Source organism: Mesocricetus auratus, unplaced genomic scaffold (assembly GCF_017639785.1).
Source record: "Mesocricetus auratus isolate SY011 unplaced genomic scaffold, BCM_Maur_2.0 Super-Scaffold_100003, whole genome shotgun sequence".
NCBI classification, from domain to species: domain Eukaryota; kingdom Metazoa; phylum Chordata; class Mammalia; order Rodentia; family Cricetidae; genus Mesocricetus; species Mesocricetus auratus.
Genome location: NW_024429188.1, coordinates 78636856 through 78657810, shown reverse-complemented (window position 1 = coordinate 78657810; position 20955 = coordinate 78636856). Strand labels below are relative to the sequence as shown.

The following is a 20955-nucleotide window of genomic DNA, read 5'->3' as shown; positions in this document are numbered from 1 at the left end:
TTACAACCTAGTGTTTTTCACATACTAAGAACTCAGTACATTTTAGCCTTTATTATTCTGGGTCCTGATTTCTAATTTAAATGTACAGGTTATAGAAAAGAACTCATAAAACTGGTATATTTGTGTTACAAGATCCAATTGTTTGTCTTCATAGTCCATTTTGTGTTGCTATGACAACCTATCTGAGGCTTAGTCCTTTATAAAGAAGGATGTTTGTTAAGCTCATAGCTTTTAAAACAGAAATTCAAAATCTGGTAGCTGCATGCTTTGTGAGTCTCAGGGTACACTGCAATATTTGAGGTGACATTGAACGGTAGAACATATAAGAGATCACACAGCATGAAACACTAGGGGCTCACTTTATAAGAATGCACTCATTTTCCCAAGAACCCATTCATCCCTGTGTGAGCACTAAGTCTCTCCAAAGTCCATCAATCCCTCCTAAAGGCCCACTCACCTCTTAAAAGTTCTACCACAACACTATTACACTGAGGACAACGTTTCATTATGACTTTGTGGCGCACAAGCCACATATGAGTCATAGCAGCTTCTTCACCTTGTTGTTGGGAATGGGGGTCAGTTCATCATGTGGAGCTGCTTTCGTTGGCCACTCCCGATGGTTGAGAGGGTGAGGGCCTGTAAGCTAAGAGGTGCATAATTCAACACCTTCGTCACAAACCACACTCTAAACAGGAACCCCTCCCACGAAATGGGAAAACTTGGCATGGGAAGAAGGCAGGGAAAGAAGCGTGTGGCTGTTTCCTAGCTCTCAGCGTGTACACCACAGCTTCTACTTTAGGTTGTGTCTGACGCTCACGCTTCCACCACAGCACACAGACCAGGTGTGGCTTTTATGGAAGAGATTAGACAGTATTATCTTTCAGAGTCTCTTAATGGATCTGAGATCGTCAAGCATGGGGTTATCCCGGAAGCACCTTTCTCCACCTTTAAAGTACAATCGGGAGCATCTCTTTCTGACTCTCACATCCTCAGTCTTCGGCATGTTACTTTCAGAAAAGCTTCCTTCCCCGAGGTGCCCTGTCATTTAAAACAGCTAGCCATGGTGTGTGAACACTGGTCACACTAGCTTTGGTGGGTCTTTAACATCTACCACATGTGCCCCAATTAGGGTTTCTCACAAAATTAGGGGTTGGAGCCAGGATGGGATCCAACAGGGCTACTATAGGCAAAATGATTACAATCAATAAAAAAAATAGCGTGGCCTGATCAGCACACAGCTGTGTTGATTACCAGCCCTGAGGAGAGCCAAGCCGTTATTTTGACATTTGATTCGAGCAAGTATTTACTAATGATTTTCCCCATTATCATCTCTCTTGATAAATTAATATTTTTAATATACATATAGTTATCTTTTGAAGTTTTCTTTTGAAACAGGGTCTGCCCTTGTACACTGGGCCATCCTTGAACTCTCTCAAGTCTTATCTTAACTTCCTAAATGTTGTGATCACAATAGTGAGCAGTTAATTCTGTCTACTGAGGGCATTCATGGTCTCGCGTCAACTTGAATGTTGTTTATTCATTTCACATACATTCATCTGATTTTCATTTCTGGGAACTTGGCTTCAGGGACTCCAAAGTCTACTGGGATCTCTTCTCCACACAGCTTCCCTCGGCATTGCTTATTCCCTGTGATATTCTCTAAGTCCAGAGACATCAGTCAGTTCTGTATCCTTTTCACAGTCAGAAATATAGAGAGCTTTGGCTGAGAGTGAGACCTTCTCTCACTGGTATGAATATGGGTACACTGAATGCAACCTGGGAGGGTTACTTTAGGTAGCACAAAGTGGGGAACACTTCAATTGCTTCTTAAGGGTAGAGTTCATCAAAAGAGCCTGGAAGGGGAGTATGAAGGCACGGTCTTTTCCAAATCCTAGGCTTTTCAGATGATGTGACATGTGTCAGAAGAACTATATGACATTTATCAGAGCATGGAGAAAGACGAGCAGGAGATGGGGTGATGATAGATGTGAGGCCTGAAACTTTTGCGTTTGTCACCTTGGTTGACTTTACATCATTAATTCATTCTTACTTAATTTTTTTTCTCATTATGGTCCTCAAAGTTGCATCCTTGCTCTCCGGGCCTAAGTCCACTGGGCTCCTATCTATCTTTTACTTACTTGATTTTAGAGTGTGGTACTGATAAAGCCTCTGCATCTTCAAAGCACCACCCTCCATATAATAAGCTTTTCTTTTTCCTTACTGGCTTGTAAGTAAGTCTTCCTTATGACCTATTTCCTTCCTGAATGCCCTTTAAGTCTTGTGAATCCTCAGAGACTTTCCTTGATAGTTCCCATCCTGGAGAAAGTCATCTTAATTCTTCTATAATTATATCTTTGCTCCTATGCTCTTGGTCTGTTATGGCTCATATGGGTGCTTCCAAACTGTCCCGATCTTATTCTTGCCGACCTTTTAGCCCATTCTCCATACCATGGTTAGCAGGCACATCTGACCTGCAGCTGGTAGTGGTGAAGTTGCTCCAACCAAAATAAACCCTAAACATATTAAATTGTTATAAGATTCATTTGTGATTTGGGAGGGGAAGACAGGATTGTACAGTTCTTGAGAATGAACTTTGTAGATGACAATACCGTGTAAAATGTCAGAAGTTTGAAAAATCGTGGAGGTCTGGCCTTTGCCTTGCTTGATTCCATAAATCCAGGTAGGTAGAACAAATGCTTTGCAGTTCTAGAATCTAATATAGACTTTGTTTGTTTGAGACAGGGTTTCTCTGTGTAACAGCTTAGGCTGTTCTAAAACTCACAGAGACCTTCTGTCTTTGCCTCCAAAGTGCTGGGATTAAAGGCGAGCACTGCTGTGCTCAGCTACATACTCGTCTTTTAAATTCTTATTCATTCAACATATTGTAGCAAAGGGAAAACCTCTGAAAGCCTTGTAGCACTCTTTGCCTTTATTAATAGTTATCTGGCTATCTTTCTTTATTCAACACATATTCTAGAGAGACCACCCTTTTCTCCCCTCTTCTTCCTTTCTCCTATTTCCTTTTTCTTCTGCCCCCTCCCTTCTCGTGGTTGAAAGTATGAAATGCTATGAGTGCGGAAACAGACAGCAAACAGAAATGGTGTCTTTATCTTAGCTAGATATATAGAGTGCCTATAATCCCCTTGCCTCTGCTCTTTCCCTGCCTTTCTTCCCCCAACCTCTGGGTTGAGACAATTGTTTGTGTTTTCTTCTGTGTTAGCTGTCTCAAACAGCACTTTTTACTCTGCATTGCTATTATCTGTTTGCACTTGTCTGTCTCTAAAATGTTAGTGTGGGGGTAAATAGACATCTTGTAAAACATCATGACCACAATAGTACACCAAATATATGTATTTTGCTTTTACTTTTCAAGACAGGATTTCTTTGTGTAACAGCCCTGGCTATCCTGGAACTCACTTTGTAGACCAGGCTGGCCTGGAACTCTCAGAGATCTGTCTGTCTCAGCCTCACAAACACTGGGATGAAAGGCGGGTGCCACCACCGCCACTACATGCCACCACCAAATATAACTCTAATTATTACCAAGGTCATGTTATAAGCATTTTCCTTGCGTTACCTGTTATAATTGTCACAATATTGTGAGGTGGGTAGTTATTATTAAATTTGAGTCAACTGACCTTGGTGACTGACCGAATGTGGAGACAGCAGACAAGGAGCCTCCATAATTACAGTTTTTGACTGAAGTAAGTGAGTGGACAGTGGATGAAGAAGATGCCAGCTGCTGAGACAAGGAGGACAGGATGAGGAAAAGTTTTGGTTGGGGTAGAGAAAGAAACATTTCAACTTGGGAAACTACATTGTTTCGTAAATGATTTTCCCCAGAGGCTTCAGAAATTGTGTAAAGAACTTTTCCCTCTGGTTGCCAGGCACTCGGAAACACTACTGTACATCTCCAGAGGGCAGAGTAATCCTCCAGTATCTCGTCATTAGCTTGCTGGGAGACAGCAAGGCTATGTTCCTCGGACCCTGGCCCTTTTCTCGCCTTCTGTCCTGGTTTGCCATATCCAGCAACCTGTCGAGACACCATGGCCTTGCATCCTGCAGGTTCCTGCAGTATGTGTGCCTCCTGGCCCTATTGTCTCTCATACGGTGGGTACAAGCAGTCCCCTACAAGATAGGGGTCATAGGCCCCTGGACATGTGATCCATTCTTCTCCAAGGCCCTGCCTAAGGTTGCTGCTCGTTTAGCCATTGAACGAATCAGTCGGGATGTGTCATTTGACAGGAGTTACTCATTCGAATATGTGATTCTTGATGAAGACTGCCAGACTTCAAAGGCCCTCTCCAGTTTCATTTCCCACCAGCAGATGGCCTCGGGATTTATTGGACCTGCCAACCCCGGCTACTGTGAGGCAGCCTCACTCCTGGGAAACAGCTGGGACAAAGGGATTTTCTCTTGGGCTTGTGTGAATCATGAGTTAGATAACAAACATAGCTACCCGACCTTTTCTCGGACACTCCCTTCTCCTATCCGGGTGCTTGTAACTGTCATGAAGTATTTCCAGTGGGCTCATGCTGGGGTCATTTCCTCAGATGAAGACATTTGGCTGCATACAGCCAATCGAGTCTCAAGTGCTCTTCAGAGCCACGGCTTACCTGTAGGGGTCGTCCTGACCACAGGACAAGACAGCCAAAGCATCCAGAAAGCTCTCCAGCACATTCGCCAGGCGGACAGAATTCGCAGTGAGTGCTTGCTCCCTGGCTGAGGTTTAAATGTGGTTTAAACATGACAGTCTCTAAAAGGTTTTCTGCCTTCATACCCTAGACTAGCATGTCTTTCCCTAACTTTTTGTGTGCCTGCCTTTTTTCATGGAGACTCAGGCCCCAAGAATGAGGCTTCAACAGAACCAATCTTAGGGACTTAATAAGGATTTCAAGAATGCATGATCAGGTGCACTTGGGTGCCAGCACCTGATTGTAGCACCTGGTGTAGAAGAATGACGTCAAGAGTACTGTAGCTAGCCGGGTGGTGGTGGTGCTCGCCCTTAATCCCAGCACTCTGGAGGGAACCAGAGGTAGGAGGATCTCTGTGAGTTCAAGGCCAGCCTGGTCTACAGAGCGAGTTCCAGGACAGCTCCAAACCTACACAGATAAACCTTGTCTCAGAAAAAAAAGCACTGTAGCTACACCCTGTCTTTGTCCTGAGGACCATAGCAGTTTTAGACTAACCACAATAATGTGCTCCTGTGGTTCCATTTTTGTCTATTTTTTTTTAAATCATGGAACGGAGATGTATTTCTGACTCTCTTCTGAGTTGTCTCTTCATAGGTGCCCAGTACCGTATTGCCATCACATTTCACTTAGAACCTAACTTTTCCCGAGTGCTAAAGTCCTTCTCTCCCCTTCCTCCTGAAGTGGGATTCTTCTCCCTGCAGCATGCAGGTATGGAGGGCACTTAGTTGATGGGTGAAACATAGCAAAGCATGTTTTGTGTTAGCATTCTTTGTGTTAATATGCCTCTCAGTTCAAGGGAAGCTTTGTGCTTAGAAATGGTTCTTGCACAGGAAGTAAGCAAAGTATGCCACAGAGGACATGACTCACTGAAGCTGCAATTACCAACAGGCTTTGAATTGATTTGGGCAGGGAACCTTCCTGGTTCCTAGAACCACAGGTTTCTTTCCTTACATTTTTGACACTTGGTTTTGATATTTTCTTCTACATCTGCTTTGTCCGGTTTTTAAAAGAGAAATCTCCCCTTAACCTTTCTCTGGACATGGCAGTGATATATGGGAACAATGCCCATTGTCAAAATGCAGCCACTTCATCACTTTAGGACCTGTAGCTCAGAAACCACTTGTCAAAAGGATTGCTTCCAGGATTAGTCCTGGTTTGCATTCATTTCCTTAACATAACAACAGGCTTTCTGGAGAATGGTCCATCTTAGGCCTGGTTTATAACCAGAATCTGTTTTCAATTTCAAGGGTCTTCACTATTGGACCTTAATTATGATTGTTGCGGGATGATGAAGGCCAGAGGTTTTAGTTGCAGGAGCTCCAGTAGTCCTACAGTCTGTAAGCATCAGTCAGTGTGGCTCTGATTACATCATAACAGAATGTAGTGTAGTGCTTGCCGAGCACAGACTTGTTTTTAAAGGTAGAAAATCATTTCCAGAGAGGAACCATGCTAGATACAAAACAACATATACAGGGTCAGGACTTCATAAAATGTTACAGAGCTTCATGAAGCCCTGTGTCTCATGAGTTTATATCCCATGAGTGTATCATGTCCCACTCGTTGTAAATACTAGACTGATACTTGGTCCTGATCATGAAATGTTAAATAAATCCAGGCCCTGTGGCTCATTTGTCATCAAACTGAGAGGAATTAGTATTGCATGTTCACTACCACCAATTCCTTTGAGGTAGAGAGGTAGCAAACATGCCTTTTATTGTCCTGCCATTGGAAGCCTATCTTTTTTTCAAGGGATCTTGCATAAGCCGATCACTAGAATTACCTGGGCATTTTTAAAAAATGACTGAATCTACCCCAGCTACTTGGATTGAATTAGCTTGTGGTGGGGCCCCTACCAAAAGTATGTCTAAAGCACAACCAGACGTCAGAATCACTGCCTTTAAGTTAATAGAATGCAAATAAATGTTCCTCATTTGAAATGACCAGTCATCTTTGCCTTAATCTTTGTTTAGTCCTAACATCTGTTTGATGATGATTTCAATCATCCCACTAAAGGGTTGGGAATTTTGAGAATGAGGAGGAGCCCCACAGAGACTGTTCAAGGAGCAATGAAAGCCCCTATATAACAGGGATGGCAGTAGCAGGTGGAGGAGGAGGAGGACTCTGAAAGAGACAATGTCGAGGGTAAAGATAAATCTCTATGCTCCAGGATTATTTTTCTCTGTTTTGGACAAATGTAAGCAAACCCAGATGAGATGTACCAGGGCCTCACTGACATGAGTTATAGTGTGATTGGGTATGGAAACTGAGAAATTGAGTTGTAAGTTGGGCTGTAGACTGAGTGTGATTTCATGTATCTCTGTGTAGAGTGAGCAAAGGCATCTGTGGTTCCCCTAACTGGTACAATCAAGTGTTGGGATTTGAGTCTTGGCAACCAGTAGGTGATCTATAGCAGTAGGAATTCAGAAGAGCAGTGAGTGTTAAAGAAAATAGACCTATGGGTTGTTTCAAAGAGGTCTTGTTAGGTTGTGAAAGCAAGAGCTTGAAACATTGTAACCCAAGATGGAGGTTCTCTACAGGATGGTAAAGTAACTCAATAGTACTGAGTTTCTCATAAAAGAATGCCTTGTAACACAGAATACAGTGGAAAGAGGGTTCCCTTCCTTCAAAGAGATTTGCTAATATTGGAAGCTTGAGCCATAGTAACAGTGATGGCACTTCTATGTGACAGTGGTAGGGGGTGGTGGCGCTGGTGGTGATAATAGGAATGTACGGAAGAGAAGAGCAGGCTCTGGTCCATATGCCTCTTCTGTTTCTTATAAATTAATGTCTCCAATTAGGCCATATTACTGATGCTTCATTAGAGTTAGAGGAAGTGTCTTTCTCAGAAACAAATCTGAATCATGTTTTCACAGTACCAAGGCAATGGTCAATTAAACATTAAAGCAACAATAATATAGCTACAGACTTTTGGAAGAGGAAACAGCAGAGCCCTTATTAAGATGTTGGGTCACAGAGACAACAAAAGAAACATAATTTGTTCTAGCTTACACATAAGCAGCGTTCTACAGTTTATAAGGTATTGACTCATTGACTATTTTGCTTGACAGTATTCTCCAGGAGTTAGGTGTTTTGTTTTTGTTGTTTTCCTTCTTCAAAGTTTACAGTATCTGTGAGGCTCACAAGAGCAAGTGGATAGGTGTAGACATTGTTAACACCAAGCGATAGGGACAATAAAGCCTCAGAGTAGGGGATTCAGCCTTTTTAGGTTATCGACTCATTTCTTTTAAATCTTGGAAGTGATTGCCAATTATCTTTATTTCTAACAAAGCCAAGTGGAGGTATTAATCAAAGACAAAGACTTCAATTTGCAGTCAGCAATACTGTGTGGGATTATGTTGGTTTTGCCCTGTGCCTGGGAACCTAGCAGAGTGGATATGGGGGTCCAACTTCCATCCACTCCCTGCTGCTCCAACCATGAGCCCTGCTGGAGGTTTTTGTCCTTTGGCACAAAGGAGCATTCACAGGCCAGGCAAAGCACCTGAGGGATTGTGTCCACCCAGGAGGGGTTCCTTTTCTTAGTCCTACAAAGGCCAGCAGGAGGCCTTACCTCTAGCCTTTCAGAGGACTTTTCCAATGACTGTTTCAATCCCTCCTGTCTTCTTACTTTAAATCCTTTCAATTGGAGTTTACCTGGTTGTCCACCGTTTGGGGTTTCCTTTAAATCTTTCCAAATTGGAAGTGCTTTATTGTGGCAGTCAAAATGGCCCTCTGTTGCTCTCCTCCAATTAGATACAGTTTCTATCGGTATAGCCAGGGCCTGACCAGCTTCTTTCCATCGATTACAAGCTTGTACATAAAAGAATAACTGATAATTCCTACTATTTATTGAGAATTTATTATATCATAGGCATTTTGAAAGGACTTTACGTGGACTGTTTCATTCAATTCTTTCAGTGCCCCTAGAACATAATGCTGATTACTATTTTCCATCTTTATGGGTAAGACCTCTGAGGCAGCAAGGTGTTATACAGCCAGTGAATGGGAGAGCTGAGATATATGTCTTCAGGTTTATCTGACATGGTGGCTCTCAAATCTAAGTGAGCATCAGAATTTCCAGAAGAGCTTCTTCACATACTTTTCTGAGTTCTTCAAAGTTTCTGATTCAGAGAAGCTGGGGTGCAGTCCAGAATATGTATTTCTAGGAAGTTCCCAAGTGATGCTCACCCTTCTTGCCCTCGGACTATACCTTGATAACTGACCTGTGAAAGGACTTTACTGCTTCCTCTCTGCTTGAGATTTCCTCCTAAAATACACACATTGGAGAGTCTGTGTTCTTTCTGTTTCTGTTATTCTGTCATAATTCTAAGTTCCACTGATGAAATGATTTTCAATGTCCCCAGATGTAACAGTTTTAAGCCCTGTTTCCAACACTAATAACAGTGATATTGACACTACTATGGTAAATGATATTAGTTCCATTAGGGATTTTGGTATACAATTTCCTATAGATAAATGTAAATGTACATGAATATAAATGGTGAGAAGACCACTTGCCTTTATTAGCAGATGCACTTCAAATCATTGAAGACCAGCAGTAGTGGAAACTTCTAAACATCTAAACTTCCTTCACTAAGTCTACGTCCTCTATGTCTCTTTCCTCCTGTTGTCTGTCTTCCCTTCAGCCTTAGCAAATCATTAAACTGAAATAGGCTAAAATGAATGTCAGGGGAAGAAAAAGGCACACAAACATCTAAAATGCAGGTGGAGGGCAGAAGAATGGGGGCTTCTGTTCGTTGGGGGCTCCCAAACATGAGTATGGTTCCTAGGTTGTGGAATCATTCCCATCTCACAAGGTGTCAAACTAGACCCCAGTTTTCTCCACAGAGGATTCTATAGTCAGTGTATCTGAGAGAAAGTGAAATCTGCTGGATCTGTTTGTTTTTAGACCTTCGTGTATATTTCAGGCTAACCTTGAAGTTGTTATAGTCCAGGTTGGTCATGCACTATAACACTTCATTGATTTTACCCTGCCCACTTCTCCCTAGTTCTGGGATCATAGGCATGCAGAACAGTGTCTGAAAGTTTTGTCCTTTGAAGACTACAAGTCATCTATCTCAAGGAAATAGCTGAAAGAGACTTTCTGTATAGGAAGAGAAGGAAGGGTTGAGGAACTCAGGGACTGACTTTCCTGATATTCCTTTCTAGAAATACTGAAGGGGAGAGAGGGTCCTACATAGCTTACCATAGGCAACACTCCAGTCTGAAGACATGACTGCTAAGCAACTCAAATGGAGTACACACATACTAGAGAAAGTGCTTGTATCATTCTTGTAAGATATGTTCTTTGGAAGGGATGTTTTCTGGTCCTTGTTTTGGCTATAGAAGGGCTTGACTGCTACCAATCAAGATGGAAACTTACAAATTAATATTACTTGGTGACCACCTGTTGACCTAGACCTTGCCTAGGATTTAAGTTTTCTGTGTACTAATCCTTTCCTGACAACAACTTAGAGGTCAAATCCCATTTTAATGAATGTAATTTTGAGATAATAAAAGCTATTTAGTGAAAACCATCTCGTAGAACAGATGCGTCCATAAATCCCTGTGCATGCAGCACTCAATCTATTAAATTAAGATGCTGTTGTTTGAATTCAGTGTTTATGCTTTCCACTTTAATTGTGCTCAATGACAAGTTCTTGCCTTGCAAAAATAGAGGCCTGAGATCATTTGCCTCTCAAGGTTTCCATATTTTCATCTAAAAATGAGAGAGAAAGGTTGGGCCAGATATTCTTAAATGGTCTTTCTAGTTTTGGAAATTTGGACTGTTTTTTAAAAAAATGTCATTTATATGTGCCAACGAGAAAAAATAAGAGATTCAGATTGAGGGGTAAGATAATGGCACTTGGTATTAAATATAAGCTTGCTAGTGTCTACTTACCCAAGACTATAACTTAAAATTGTTCTTCTCTGCTTTCTTATTAATGCAAGTATGTTCATGTCTCTCACATGTCATGAAACCCTTTAAAAATACATGAATGCAGACTCTCTTCTCCCAGGAATTTGCTAGTATGCAAGCATCCATCTTAATAACTCTCTCTCTGTGTGTGTGTGTGTGTGTATCAAAATGCAAAGACAAATAGGACACAGTCTCTGACCCTAAGAAGTTCACAGTTTCATAGAAGAAGCTGTTATATACAAATTAAGGCAATAAATACTATGGGTGTCATGATAGAAGCCAGCTTAGGGTATAGTGGTGGCTTGAAGTTGGTGTTAGATGTAACTTTGAGTACATGAAGCTTATTGGTGATTGTTTTCAAGTCTAACACTCGTGAGAAAGAGAAAGCCAGAGAATTAGGGGGGAAAGAATGAAAAACAAAGGCCTCATCCAATCCCTAAGGGGTGCTCTGGAACTGGGACAACTAGAATTGGAACAGAGTCTGGGGCTTTCTACCTCTCTATAGACTGCTCATTAAGTATAGGCTGACTCAAAGAAAGGGTTTAGTGTGTTAATAATTGTTTTAGCAAGTGTCTTCCCAGGAATGAGAAAGCCCTGATTTGTAGTTTTATGATTTCCATAAGCATAAATCACCTTCACTGTGGCCAATTTCAAGCTAATAGCATGTTGTTTACTGGCTTAAGGATGTCTGGAAAATGTAACTATAGGCACAGTGTGACTCAACCCCACCAGCTTCAGTTCACTGCTAAAGGCATGTGACCTTGTGAGAGGTGGCTCTCTTCAGCTGAGGTTAATTATCGGTAAGGCATTAGCTATTACATACTAACATGCCCAGCAGCTAGGGGAGTGAGTGTGTCAGTCCTGAAGTGTGTGTATGGATGGCACATCATAATAGCTCTCACTGTATGCACTGGAATATTTGTATTTTAACAAACACAAAGTTCTTCATTCTGTTTAATATTTTCCATGCAGTAATTTCAATATCCCTTAAGGGAATTAAATGAAACTGTGTTTGGTAACATTGATCAAGTTAGTTTATCATTGCATTTACAGGAGAAATTCCAACTCTTACTTGCCAAGAATACTGATGAACTAGCCACTAACTAAAGCACATGGTTTAGCTTACCCTGTCCCCCCCAAAAGATCTTGATTGCTTGGATCAAATGAATTCTTGTTTGATGGTATAGTCAAACAGACAGTTTTAACTTTTCCTAAGCCCAGCTTTGTCTTGTCAAACCTCTCTGGCACCACATTTTCCCATTATACAGTGTGTGATTATCAACAACTGAAATTGAATTCTTTGAGTGGCTCATGGGACAGCTCCAAAGATCTCCTTAGAACATTCAAAGGAAGGTCAGAACATTAGAATGCACATAGACCCTCTTAATGTATTTATTATTTTCCTGGAACTAGTGGTCATTTAAAAACTCAAGTTTGGCTGAATTGTATGTGGGTTGTTTGTGTGTATCTTTAATATCCATCTTAAGTCAGCAATGGTGGTGTAGATCTTTACTCCCAGCATTCAGGAGGCAGAGGCAGGCAGATTTCTGAGTTTGAGACCAGCCTGGTCTATAGAGACAGTTCCAGGATAGCCAGAGATACACAGAGAAACCCTGTCTTGACACCTGCCACCGCAATACATAAAAGAATCCACCTTAAAAGTTACCGAGTGGCTTATAATTGTGAGGTGGCAGCTCTAGTTCCAAAGCAAAACTTTCCAGGAGTATTTAGAAAGTGTAAAGAAAGCTTTTGAAAACACTTGAAGCAATACGGTAAAGCCAAAGACCAGTCATTGACTGTAGTTAAGCACACTTAGTTCCTGAGATTAAAGTTCCAAAGAAGCATGTATAATTAATATTTACCAGTGGTGATAGGACTTTTGCTTTTCTTCAAGGAGCTCAGAATACTTGCCAGGCATTATCTAATTAGACTACTCAATGTACCTGTGAAATGCATTGGAATCTGCATTTTAAAGATGTGGGCACTGAAGCACAAGTGGGCTTAAACTAAACTCATTTAGCATGCCAAGGACAAAATTGGATATAAGACTTCTGTCTCATGATCTAGCTGCCATTCTTCAACCGTGGTACCCTCTAATCCAGTCTATTCTAGCATAGCCTTGCCAAACAACATAGTTTCATAAGTCTAGGAAGAATTAAATTGAGTGCAAAGTAATTCCAATTATAGGGAAGTTAGACTGGAAAAAATTGAACCTATCATCCACAATATTAGTAGCATTTATGGATGAGCATGTGTTAGTGCTATTCATTGTCTATAATGGCTTTGGTAAGAGCCAGGAACATTAGTCAAAATATGCTGGAATGCATGTTTGTAATGAGTGGACAGCAAAACACAATAGTGTCTATGGACCTCTCTCCCAATCTGTCCTTCTTAGATACAAGAGTAGATACTAGACCTATCTTATGAATTTTCTTAAACTATTATTACCTCTTCATGAAGTATTGACATCTGAAGGCACAGCGAGGATAAGTCATTTGCCCAGAAGTACACAGCTAATATGTAGTGCCATCAGGATATAAACTCAATAAACCTTTCAACCTCAGAGCCTCTTAGTTTTCTGTCCCCAACCTATACTATTTTTCCTGTCTAGGACTAGGCTCTGCAGCCTGTAGACATATCTTTCTAGCCTCTATACACAAGTTAAGAGTTCCCATACATAACTCAGCCTTAACCCTCAGTATCTTGCTCATCCTGTGGGCATAGAAAAGAAGTCATTTCTAAATGATGGGTTAGAGCACATTTCTTTCTTTCTCCTGTTTGGTTTCTGATGCTGTGCTTTACTACCATAACTTTTCCCCCTGGTTTCAGTAATCATCCTGTGTATGCATTCAGCCTTGATTGGGGGAGAGACTCAGACACACTTCTTGGAATTGGCTCATGAGCTGAAAATGACTGATGGAACTTACGTCTTTGTCCCCTATGACGTGCTGCTCTACAGTTTACCTTATAAGCATACCCCCTACCAAGTCCTGAGGAACAATCAAAAGCTGCGGGAAGCCTATGATGCTGTGTTGACTATTACAGTGGAGTCCCATGAAAAGACCTTCTATGAAGCCTATACGGAAGCAACAGCCAGTGGAGAAATTCCTGAGAAGCTGGATTCACACCAAGTAAGTACAGACTCACAAGTTGTCATAAGATGAGAACATAAAAAAATGGGAAAACAAATGGCTTCTTCCCCCTTACCACGTATTCTGAGAAGTCCCTGTCAGATGAATAACTTCCAACATTTCCCCATTTCTGCCGGCGTTCTCTTCTCTCTGGGAACTAGAAACAAAAACATATTTTACCATATGCTGGGGCTGTTGAAGGGGAGCTAATAAAATAGAAGTCTTTCTTGTGAGCCAAGTTTGGAACCAATTTACCAACAAGACAAGAAAGTGGGCTGTGACTATAAGCAATTGTGGGAAGCTTGGGAGCAGGAGAGGTGATCTTCCCTGGAAGGACACCAATCAGTTGTCAACCCTGAAAACACACACACAAGGACCATTACATAAATTGAGCAGGTTCTATTTAGGTTAAAAGTAGAATCCGAGATATATATTAAAGCTAAAGTTAAGGTCACTTAAAGCCTGGAGAAATAAAAAGGAGTGGAAGGGGAAGAAAGTAGAGAAGTGGGTGGAGAGCAAAAACAGAAGAATGAGAGGAAGACAGGAAAGCAAAGGAGCTATTTATGTTAGAGAAATATACATGGCAGCTCCCTCCCTCGCCCCCTCCTTCTTTCCTTCCTTCCTCTCTTCCTGGTTTCTCCCTCCCTGTGCCCCTATCTCTGTCTCTCTGTCTTTCTGTACAAGGTCTCATTATGGCAGATGCTGGTCTTGAACTTTCAATCCTCTTGCTTCTACTTCCCAAATGTTACCAGTTATCTGTATCCACTTCCAGCTCATGTGGTAATTTCTCTAGGTTGGAAGTTAGACACAGACAGTAGTTAGAATGACGTATGGCTAAATTTCAAAGTTCTAGAATTTATTTAGCATAGTATATTAGTGCTATTGATTCTCATCATAAATAACAGAGGATTCAACATGTGTTGTCCTAAATAACTGTTATTTTGCAAAATATGAAACAGAGATCTCTAGTGGTGATCAATCCAGCAAATCAATAAATGTCATCCAGTTTTTCATTGTTATCACTTTGCAAGTCACATCATCAACTGGTTCTCTTTATGATCCCCAAATGACTGCCACAGTTCCAGACATTATACACATGTATAGATATTCAGAAAAGCTAAATAACAATGTTCCTTTCTTGTATCTCTGTTCAAGACTGAGAAAATATTCCTTGGAAGTTACTCATGTAGACTTCCCCCATACCTTCTTTGTCACGATTGTGGCCCTTGCCAATACCTGAATCAATAATCTGGAGAGAGAAATTAGAACTCTGTGATATAGTTTATAGTTGCCAGCAGAATACTAACAAAACTGAAATTCAATTAGCAAGAGAGAGGGGAGCTTGTGTCTAATTCTCACATTCCCCAATGGTATGCTGTTAATCCAGCTTTGTGCTATTGATTGTTTTTCTATGAACAAGTGATTCAGATGATATTTAGGATTACATATGATGCTCTGCCTTGATAGCAAAGATTTCTCAGATTGTTTTTCTTGTAAGAAAACTGACTCACAAAAATACCGACAGTACTTGATTATTCTGCAGATATGTCTATTTGAAAGCTCTATTTTAGGAGACATGCACACCTGAAAACAACTGTTGAATGTAGTCAGGAATTACAAGACTCCCTTAAATTGCTAAGGGAGCTGTTCAGACTAGTAATTTTGTGTTGTAGTTATACAAAAATGATCAAGCTGTTAATTTTTGTACCTTTGAAGCCAATGATACAGCATCATATAAATATAGTCTGAGAAGCCATCATTCTCCTTTAGTCATTGGATTGAGAGAACAGGTGTGTGTGTGTGTGTGTGTGTGTGTGTGTGTGTGTGTGGTGTGATGTGGTGTGAATATATAGGAACACATATATTGTTATAAAAAACTCAGACCTTGTACTCTATGCATTTGATTCAATTTCTTTGAGCTTGTGCAAAACATAAGATAATTAATGGAAAAAAAGACGCCATTATCTTGGTTGCTAGGCAGCCTGCACTCTGCTTTAGACAAGGAAATAGCTACAACAGAGTACAGCGCTTATTTTTCTAAAAAGCCTGCTTTGATGTATTTCTACTCCCACTTTTCAAGTACATAGGCTAAACCTATATAACCAAAGAATGCAAAGAATGATAGGAGATGAGATAATTAGCTTCATGTCTCTGATAAACAAAACCCCCATTAAAAATACTCTTCTAAAAGGTATTTGTGAAGGCAGCTGGTATAGCAGGAAGAGACTATAGTGAGGAGTTAGGTAAACTTGGGTCTGAACCCTAGCTATCATTGAGGACTTAGTTACAATTTAATACGAGTAAGAAACTGCATAATAGGATGACTGTAGATCACATGCTGTAGTATGTTTTTTTTAAAGGTAGAAGAAAGGATTCTTTAAAAATATCACTATTAAATGACAGATTATATGAATGATGTCTTATTTATGTTAGTTATATGATAAATGCTACAATGTTTAAGGCATTGTAGAAGGTAAATAGTTGTAAAGCCATCACTGGGTATCCCACAAGCATGTATAATTTTGTATTTTAATGTGTCATTTAAAAGTAAGCAAAAATAAAATCATAAAAGCTATATTCCATCCTTAACTGTCTTGGGAGAGTTGCTTAGAGCTTATGACTCTTAATTTCTCTATCTGTAAAATGGAGAGGCCTATGTCCCTAGATTATCGTGGTGATTAGACAAAGTAGCATGTATACACTGATGCTTGACTCCCTGCTGTCTTCTTTTCTCCATTGAGGTTAGCATGACAGGATTGATTGACGGTGACCCAGCATCATCTTACAGTCTAACTTCAGCTATCTATATTTGCTTTGTTTTAATTTTTAAAAGCTTTTTTCATTTTAAAAATTTTATTTTTAAAACGTTGTCTTATCAGGCTCCATAAGGTTCTTTAATGCAAGTATATAATTATCCTCTAACTTGTTCTTTCCTATCTTTCCCTCTCTCATTCATCCCCTTTGTCCCTCTTATGAAATCTGCTAATATATCCATCAACAGATGAATGCGTAAAGAAATTGTAGTACAGATATACAGTGAAACCTTTTTAGTCCCAAAGAACAAAGCCTTTATACAGCTTCTCATTCTCTCAAAGTTTTCTGATTATTATCAGAAGGTCTTTCAGCATTTCCAATGGTCAACATTATTTGACTTTGAGACTTTTAAATATTGTTCTCAGACTAAATTATTGCATTCACTCAGTATTGGTGTGTCTCTGGGCTTATGTTGTTTATTCCTTTTCAATAAAGAGGCAAACTGCTGTTTATTGAGCACTCACCATGTGCTAAGCACTGTGATTTAGTGCAGAGAGAGAAAACAGGGAAAAAGCCCTGAAGTGTCCCTCAGTGGCATGTTGTGGCCAGTTCATCAAAGCCAAACAGGTGCAACTTTTACCAATTTGGTGTTTAGTGACATTATTTTGGTAGCTTGAAATCAGTCATGGAAAGAACATTTACATGACTAGAACTTGAAAACACTACAAATGAAGCTTTTGTTGTATCTATAGAATCACTGTTAAACATTTATTAGCATATTACGAATTCCTGCCTACATGAGGCTTACATAAACACAGAGAGAAAATAAATGAGAGAACAAATGTGTTCTGGATTAGCAAGTGGATTAGACATAAGTCATACTTAAAATAATATAACTGATTAAAAAGTAGGGTTGTAGAGGTGGGAGAAATGGCTTAGTAGATAAGAGCATTGCTGCTCTTGCAGAGGACCTGGGATTGTTTCCCAGAACCCACATAGAGCTCACAACCATCTATGACTCCAGCTCAATGGAATATGGTGCCTTTTTGGGCCTCTGTGAGATCCTACATGCATGTGACACACATTTACTCATGCAGACTGACACACACACACATAAGTCAAATAAACATACCTTTAAAATGTGAGTATATTATTCTTTTGCCTAGAAACTTTCAATGGAACTGAAATTTCTCTACATAAGCTTCATTGCCTATAGCAAACGTTTAAAATATACTTAATATTTCTTGCCTTGTTTAAAAGGCAAAATGTAAAGACTAAAACCAGGCAAATAAACTAAAAAAGAGATGACTACAGCTATATTTCAAAGTCAGGAAGTGCTGAAATGTTTATAGAAACAAAAAAAGCTGTCCTTAAGGTTCCATCTTCATTAGAAGTATTCACTATCCTGTGATTTAGGGTCTTTATTCTTGCATACATTTTCTCTCTCTCTATGTATATATATATATATGTGTGTGTGTGTGTGTGTGTGTGTGTGTGTGTGTGTGTGCATGTATGTGCTTGTGAGTACAGATCCACACAGTTCAGAAGAGGGAGTTGGGCCCCTTGGGCTGGAGTTACTGGCTACCTGACATGGGTGCTTGTTCTCTGAATTCCAAGTATGCTTTCTTAACTGTCAAGCCATCTCCTACTCCCATATTATTCCAACTACCATACTGGTATTGGTATATTTTGATTATTCAGTTTTGAACATTATTTGAGGAGCACTGCTAACTTTTTGCTCTTTCTTATCCTGCTTCCAATCCTCGATATGCTAATGTCACACCTAACAGCTTTTAGTTAAATACAAGTATCTCTCTCTTTTTCACAGGGTCTCATGAATTCCAGGCATAACTTGAATATTTTACGTAGCCAAAGCAGATGGCTGTGGACTCCTGATTTTCTTACTTCTTTCTATTAGTGGCTACTATACCCAGCAGGATTTTTAAATATAGTATCCATCTCAGTATCATTCAAGGATGATATTGCAGAAATCAAAAGTTTATGTTGGATATATGTTGCAACAGTATTAGCAAAATTTACCTCATACACAAAATAAACTACTTTCATTTGCATCTCTAAGTCATTCCACGCTTTCTGATAAGACTTTAAAATCCTCTTAAAACAATTTTATACATGGTAAAACCCATAAAATCCCTTATCAACGTTGTTTTTCTTAAGGCTCTTTGCCTTTCTAGTCCCATCTACGCCTTCTAAGAGTGCCACACAACCATTTGTCTGAAATCTCCATTTTCACCTTACAAATTCCTATTTCCTCTCTTCTGTACTGGATTCACTACATTTCATAACTCTCATAACTCCCATTTATCTTGATTTGTTCTCTCATTTATTTTTGTTGAGCGTGTCTCCTACTAGCCTCTGAAAAGGGCATGTATGGTAAATTTTTGCATGTTGGGGAATTTTTTAGTCTATCGTTACAGTATCAATATTGGTGAAAAATCACTTCATTTTAAGTTTACTTTCTTTTCATGGGGGTGGGGAGTTACTGGTGATTGAATTTAGGGCCCCACACTTGCTAAGTTACCACTCTATCACTGAGCTAACTCTTTAGCTCTATTTATCTTTATTTCTGATGCTATAGAATATGATGATGTATGAGTCTTTAACACATCTTACAATTTTCCTTTGGTAGACCCTTTGGATCTAGAAGCCTATTCTTCCTGGAACATTTCCTTATATTATTTATTTGATATTATTTTCAATAATTCTGTCCTAATAATCTCTAGGAAGACAATTGGATAGGTAAGATTTTCTAGATTGAGCTTCTTTTATATTAATTAAAGTCTTTTATTTAAATAAGTGACGGGGAATCTGGGATGTAGCTCAGTGGGTAGAATCCTTATCTAGTGTGCAGGCAGCCCCCAGTCCTGCTTTCCAGTAATCTCAGCACTCTAGGAGGTAGAGGCAGGAGGATCAGAACTTTAAAGTTATTCTTGCTTATATAGAGAGTTTGAGATCAGCCTGAGATACGTGAGATCCTGTCTAAAACAAACAAATAAAACAAACAAAAAATAATAAATGAATAAATAAGATTTCAGTGATTAGCTTTTAGTTCTACTTTTATTATAATTATTAATGCATAATTTGAAAATTAATAGAATTCAAGTTAGTATTTCTATATACACATCCCGTCCATCAAGCGTGCATGGTGTCCATCCACACTTCCCCCCACCATTCCCCTAACATTTTTTCCCTGTTCCTAAATGTCCCTCTTATTTGTCCCTCTCTTTTGTACTTCCCTTTCTCTAGAGATCCCTGTACTGTATTCTTACAAATTGACTTATTATTTTTCTTAATTTATTGAGGACACATGGTATGTGTATTTCTGGCTTATTTTACATAAAGTGAGATTTTCCAGTTCGTATTGCTGCAAATGACAAATTTTTCTCTTTAACTGGTGAGTGTTTCATACACTTCCTTTTCTTTATCCATTCATCTCTGAGATGAATGCATCTGGATTGCTTTCATAGTCTGCCTATTCTGAATAGTGCTGAAATAAATATGGAGGTCCAAGTATAGTTAGTGTAAACATTGTGTCTGCTTTCTCTGTATGCTGAACTGATCTTTGAATAGGTTTATTATTCTCTTATAAGTCCCATATCTTTGATTTAGTTTACTTTATTGAATTTATCAACTGTGTGCTCTTAGTCTTTTATCAATTCTATTTTTAAATGCCTAGTTACAACATTTTTAATTTCTAAGAGTCCAGTTCTGTTTTATTGGTGTCCTGTTTTATCAAGGACAAACTACATTTGTCCTTAAGTATTTAGTGATTTCAGAATCTTCCCTAGATATCAAAGCTGTCCCGCGCTACCGTCTCGCCAGCAAGAACGACGCGGCACACTTAGGATCCTTCTGCAGAACAGCTTTAATGCGTCTTGAGAGGGAGAGCATAAGCTTACAGAGCGGAGACCCGGGGAGTGAAAAGCCCAACCCTTATATAGCTCAGCAGTCCCCGCCTCGGACGTGTCATCTCCTGACTGGCTCCTGCTCGTCAGCCCATATGACGCCACGGGAGAGGCAGAGAGTAAGGGATAGAAAAGTAGCAGGCACGTGCGCACCAAGGTTGTTTACTCCAACTGACAACGGGTGTCAGCGCCATCTTGTAACGGAAAATGTGGGGGCGGCTCCCCACATCTCCCCCTTTTTGTTTTAATAGCAAACAGGCTCTCCCAGGACATTAGAGGGTAGAGACAGTGGTTGAACTTCCCAAAGAACAAAATTAGTGAGACGTGTACGAAACCTATCCCTAGATTCATCAAAATCCGGGATGCTTCCGACCTGTCCTCTGCCTTTTTCTGGGAAAAGGGAAAAAATACAGCAGGTAACCCTTATGCAGGACAACATGTCTCTCAGAGGAAAATGACTCTCTGTGCGATGCCTTTGCTCAACACCCCTCTTGGGAGGCCAGACTAAACACTCTACCCTGTGCAATGAACCT

General features: G+C 40.0%; 1 protein-coding gene across 1 annotated transcript in view; it reads left to right on the top strand.

The window, feature by feature from the left end:
• Window positions 1-3973: 3973 nt before the first annotated feature.
• The window catches only part of Gucy2f (guanylate cyclase 2F, retinal), a 93140-nt gene continuing 76158 nt past the window's right edge, over window positions 3974-20955 (top strand). Inside the window, exons 1-2 of the mRNA XM_013122304.1 lie at window positions 3974-4703; window positions 13441-13742. Coding sequence (XP_012977758.1) covers window positions 3974-4703; window positions 13441-13742 — 1032 coding nt within the window. The remainder of the gene's footprint in view (window positions 4704-13440; window positions 13743-20955) is intronic.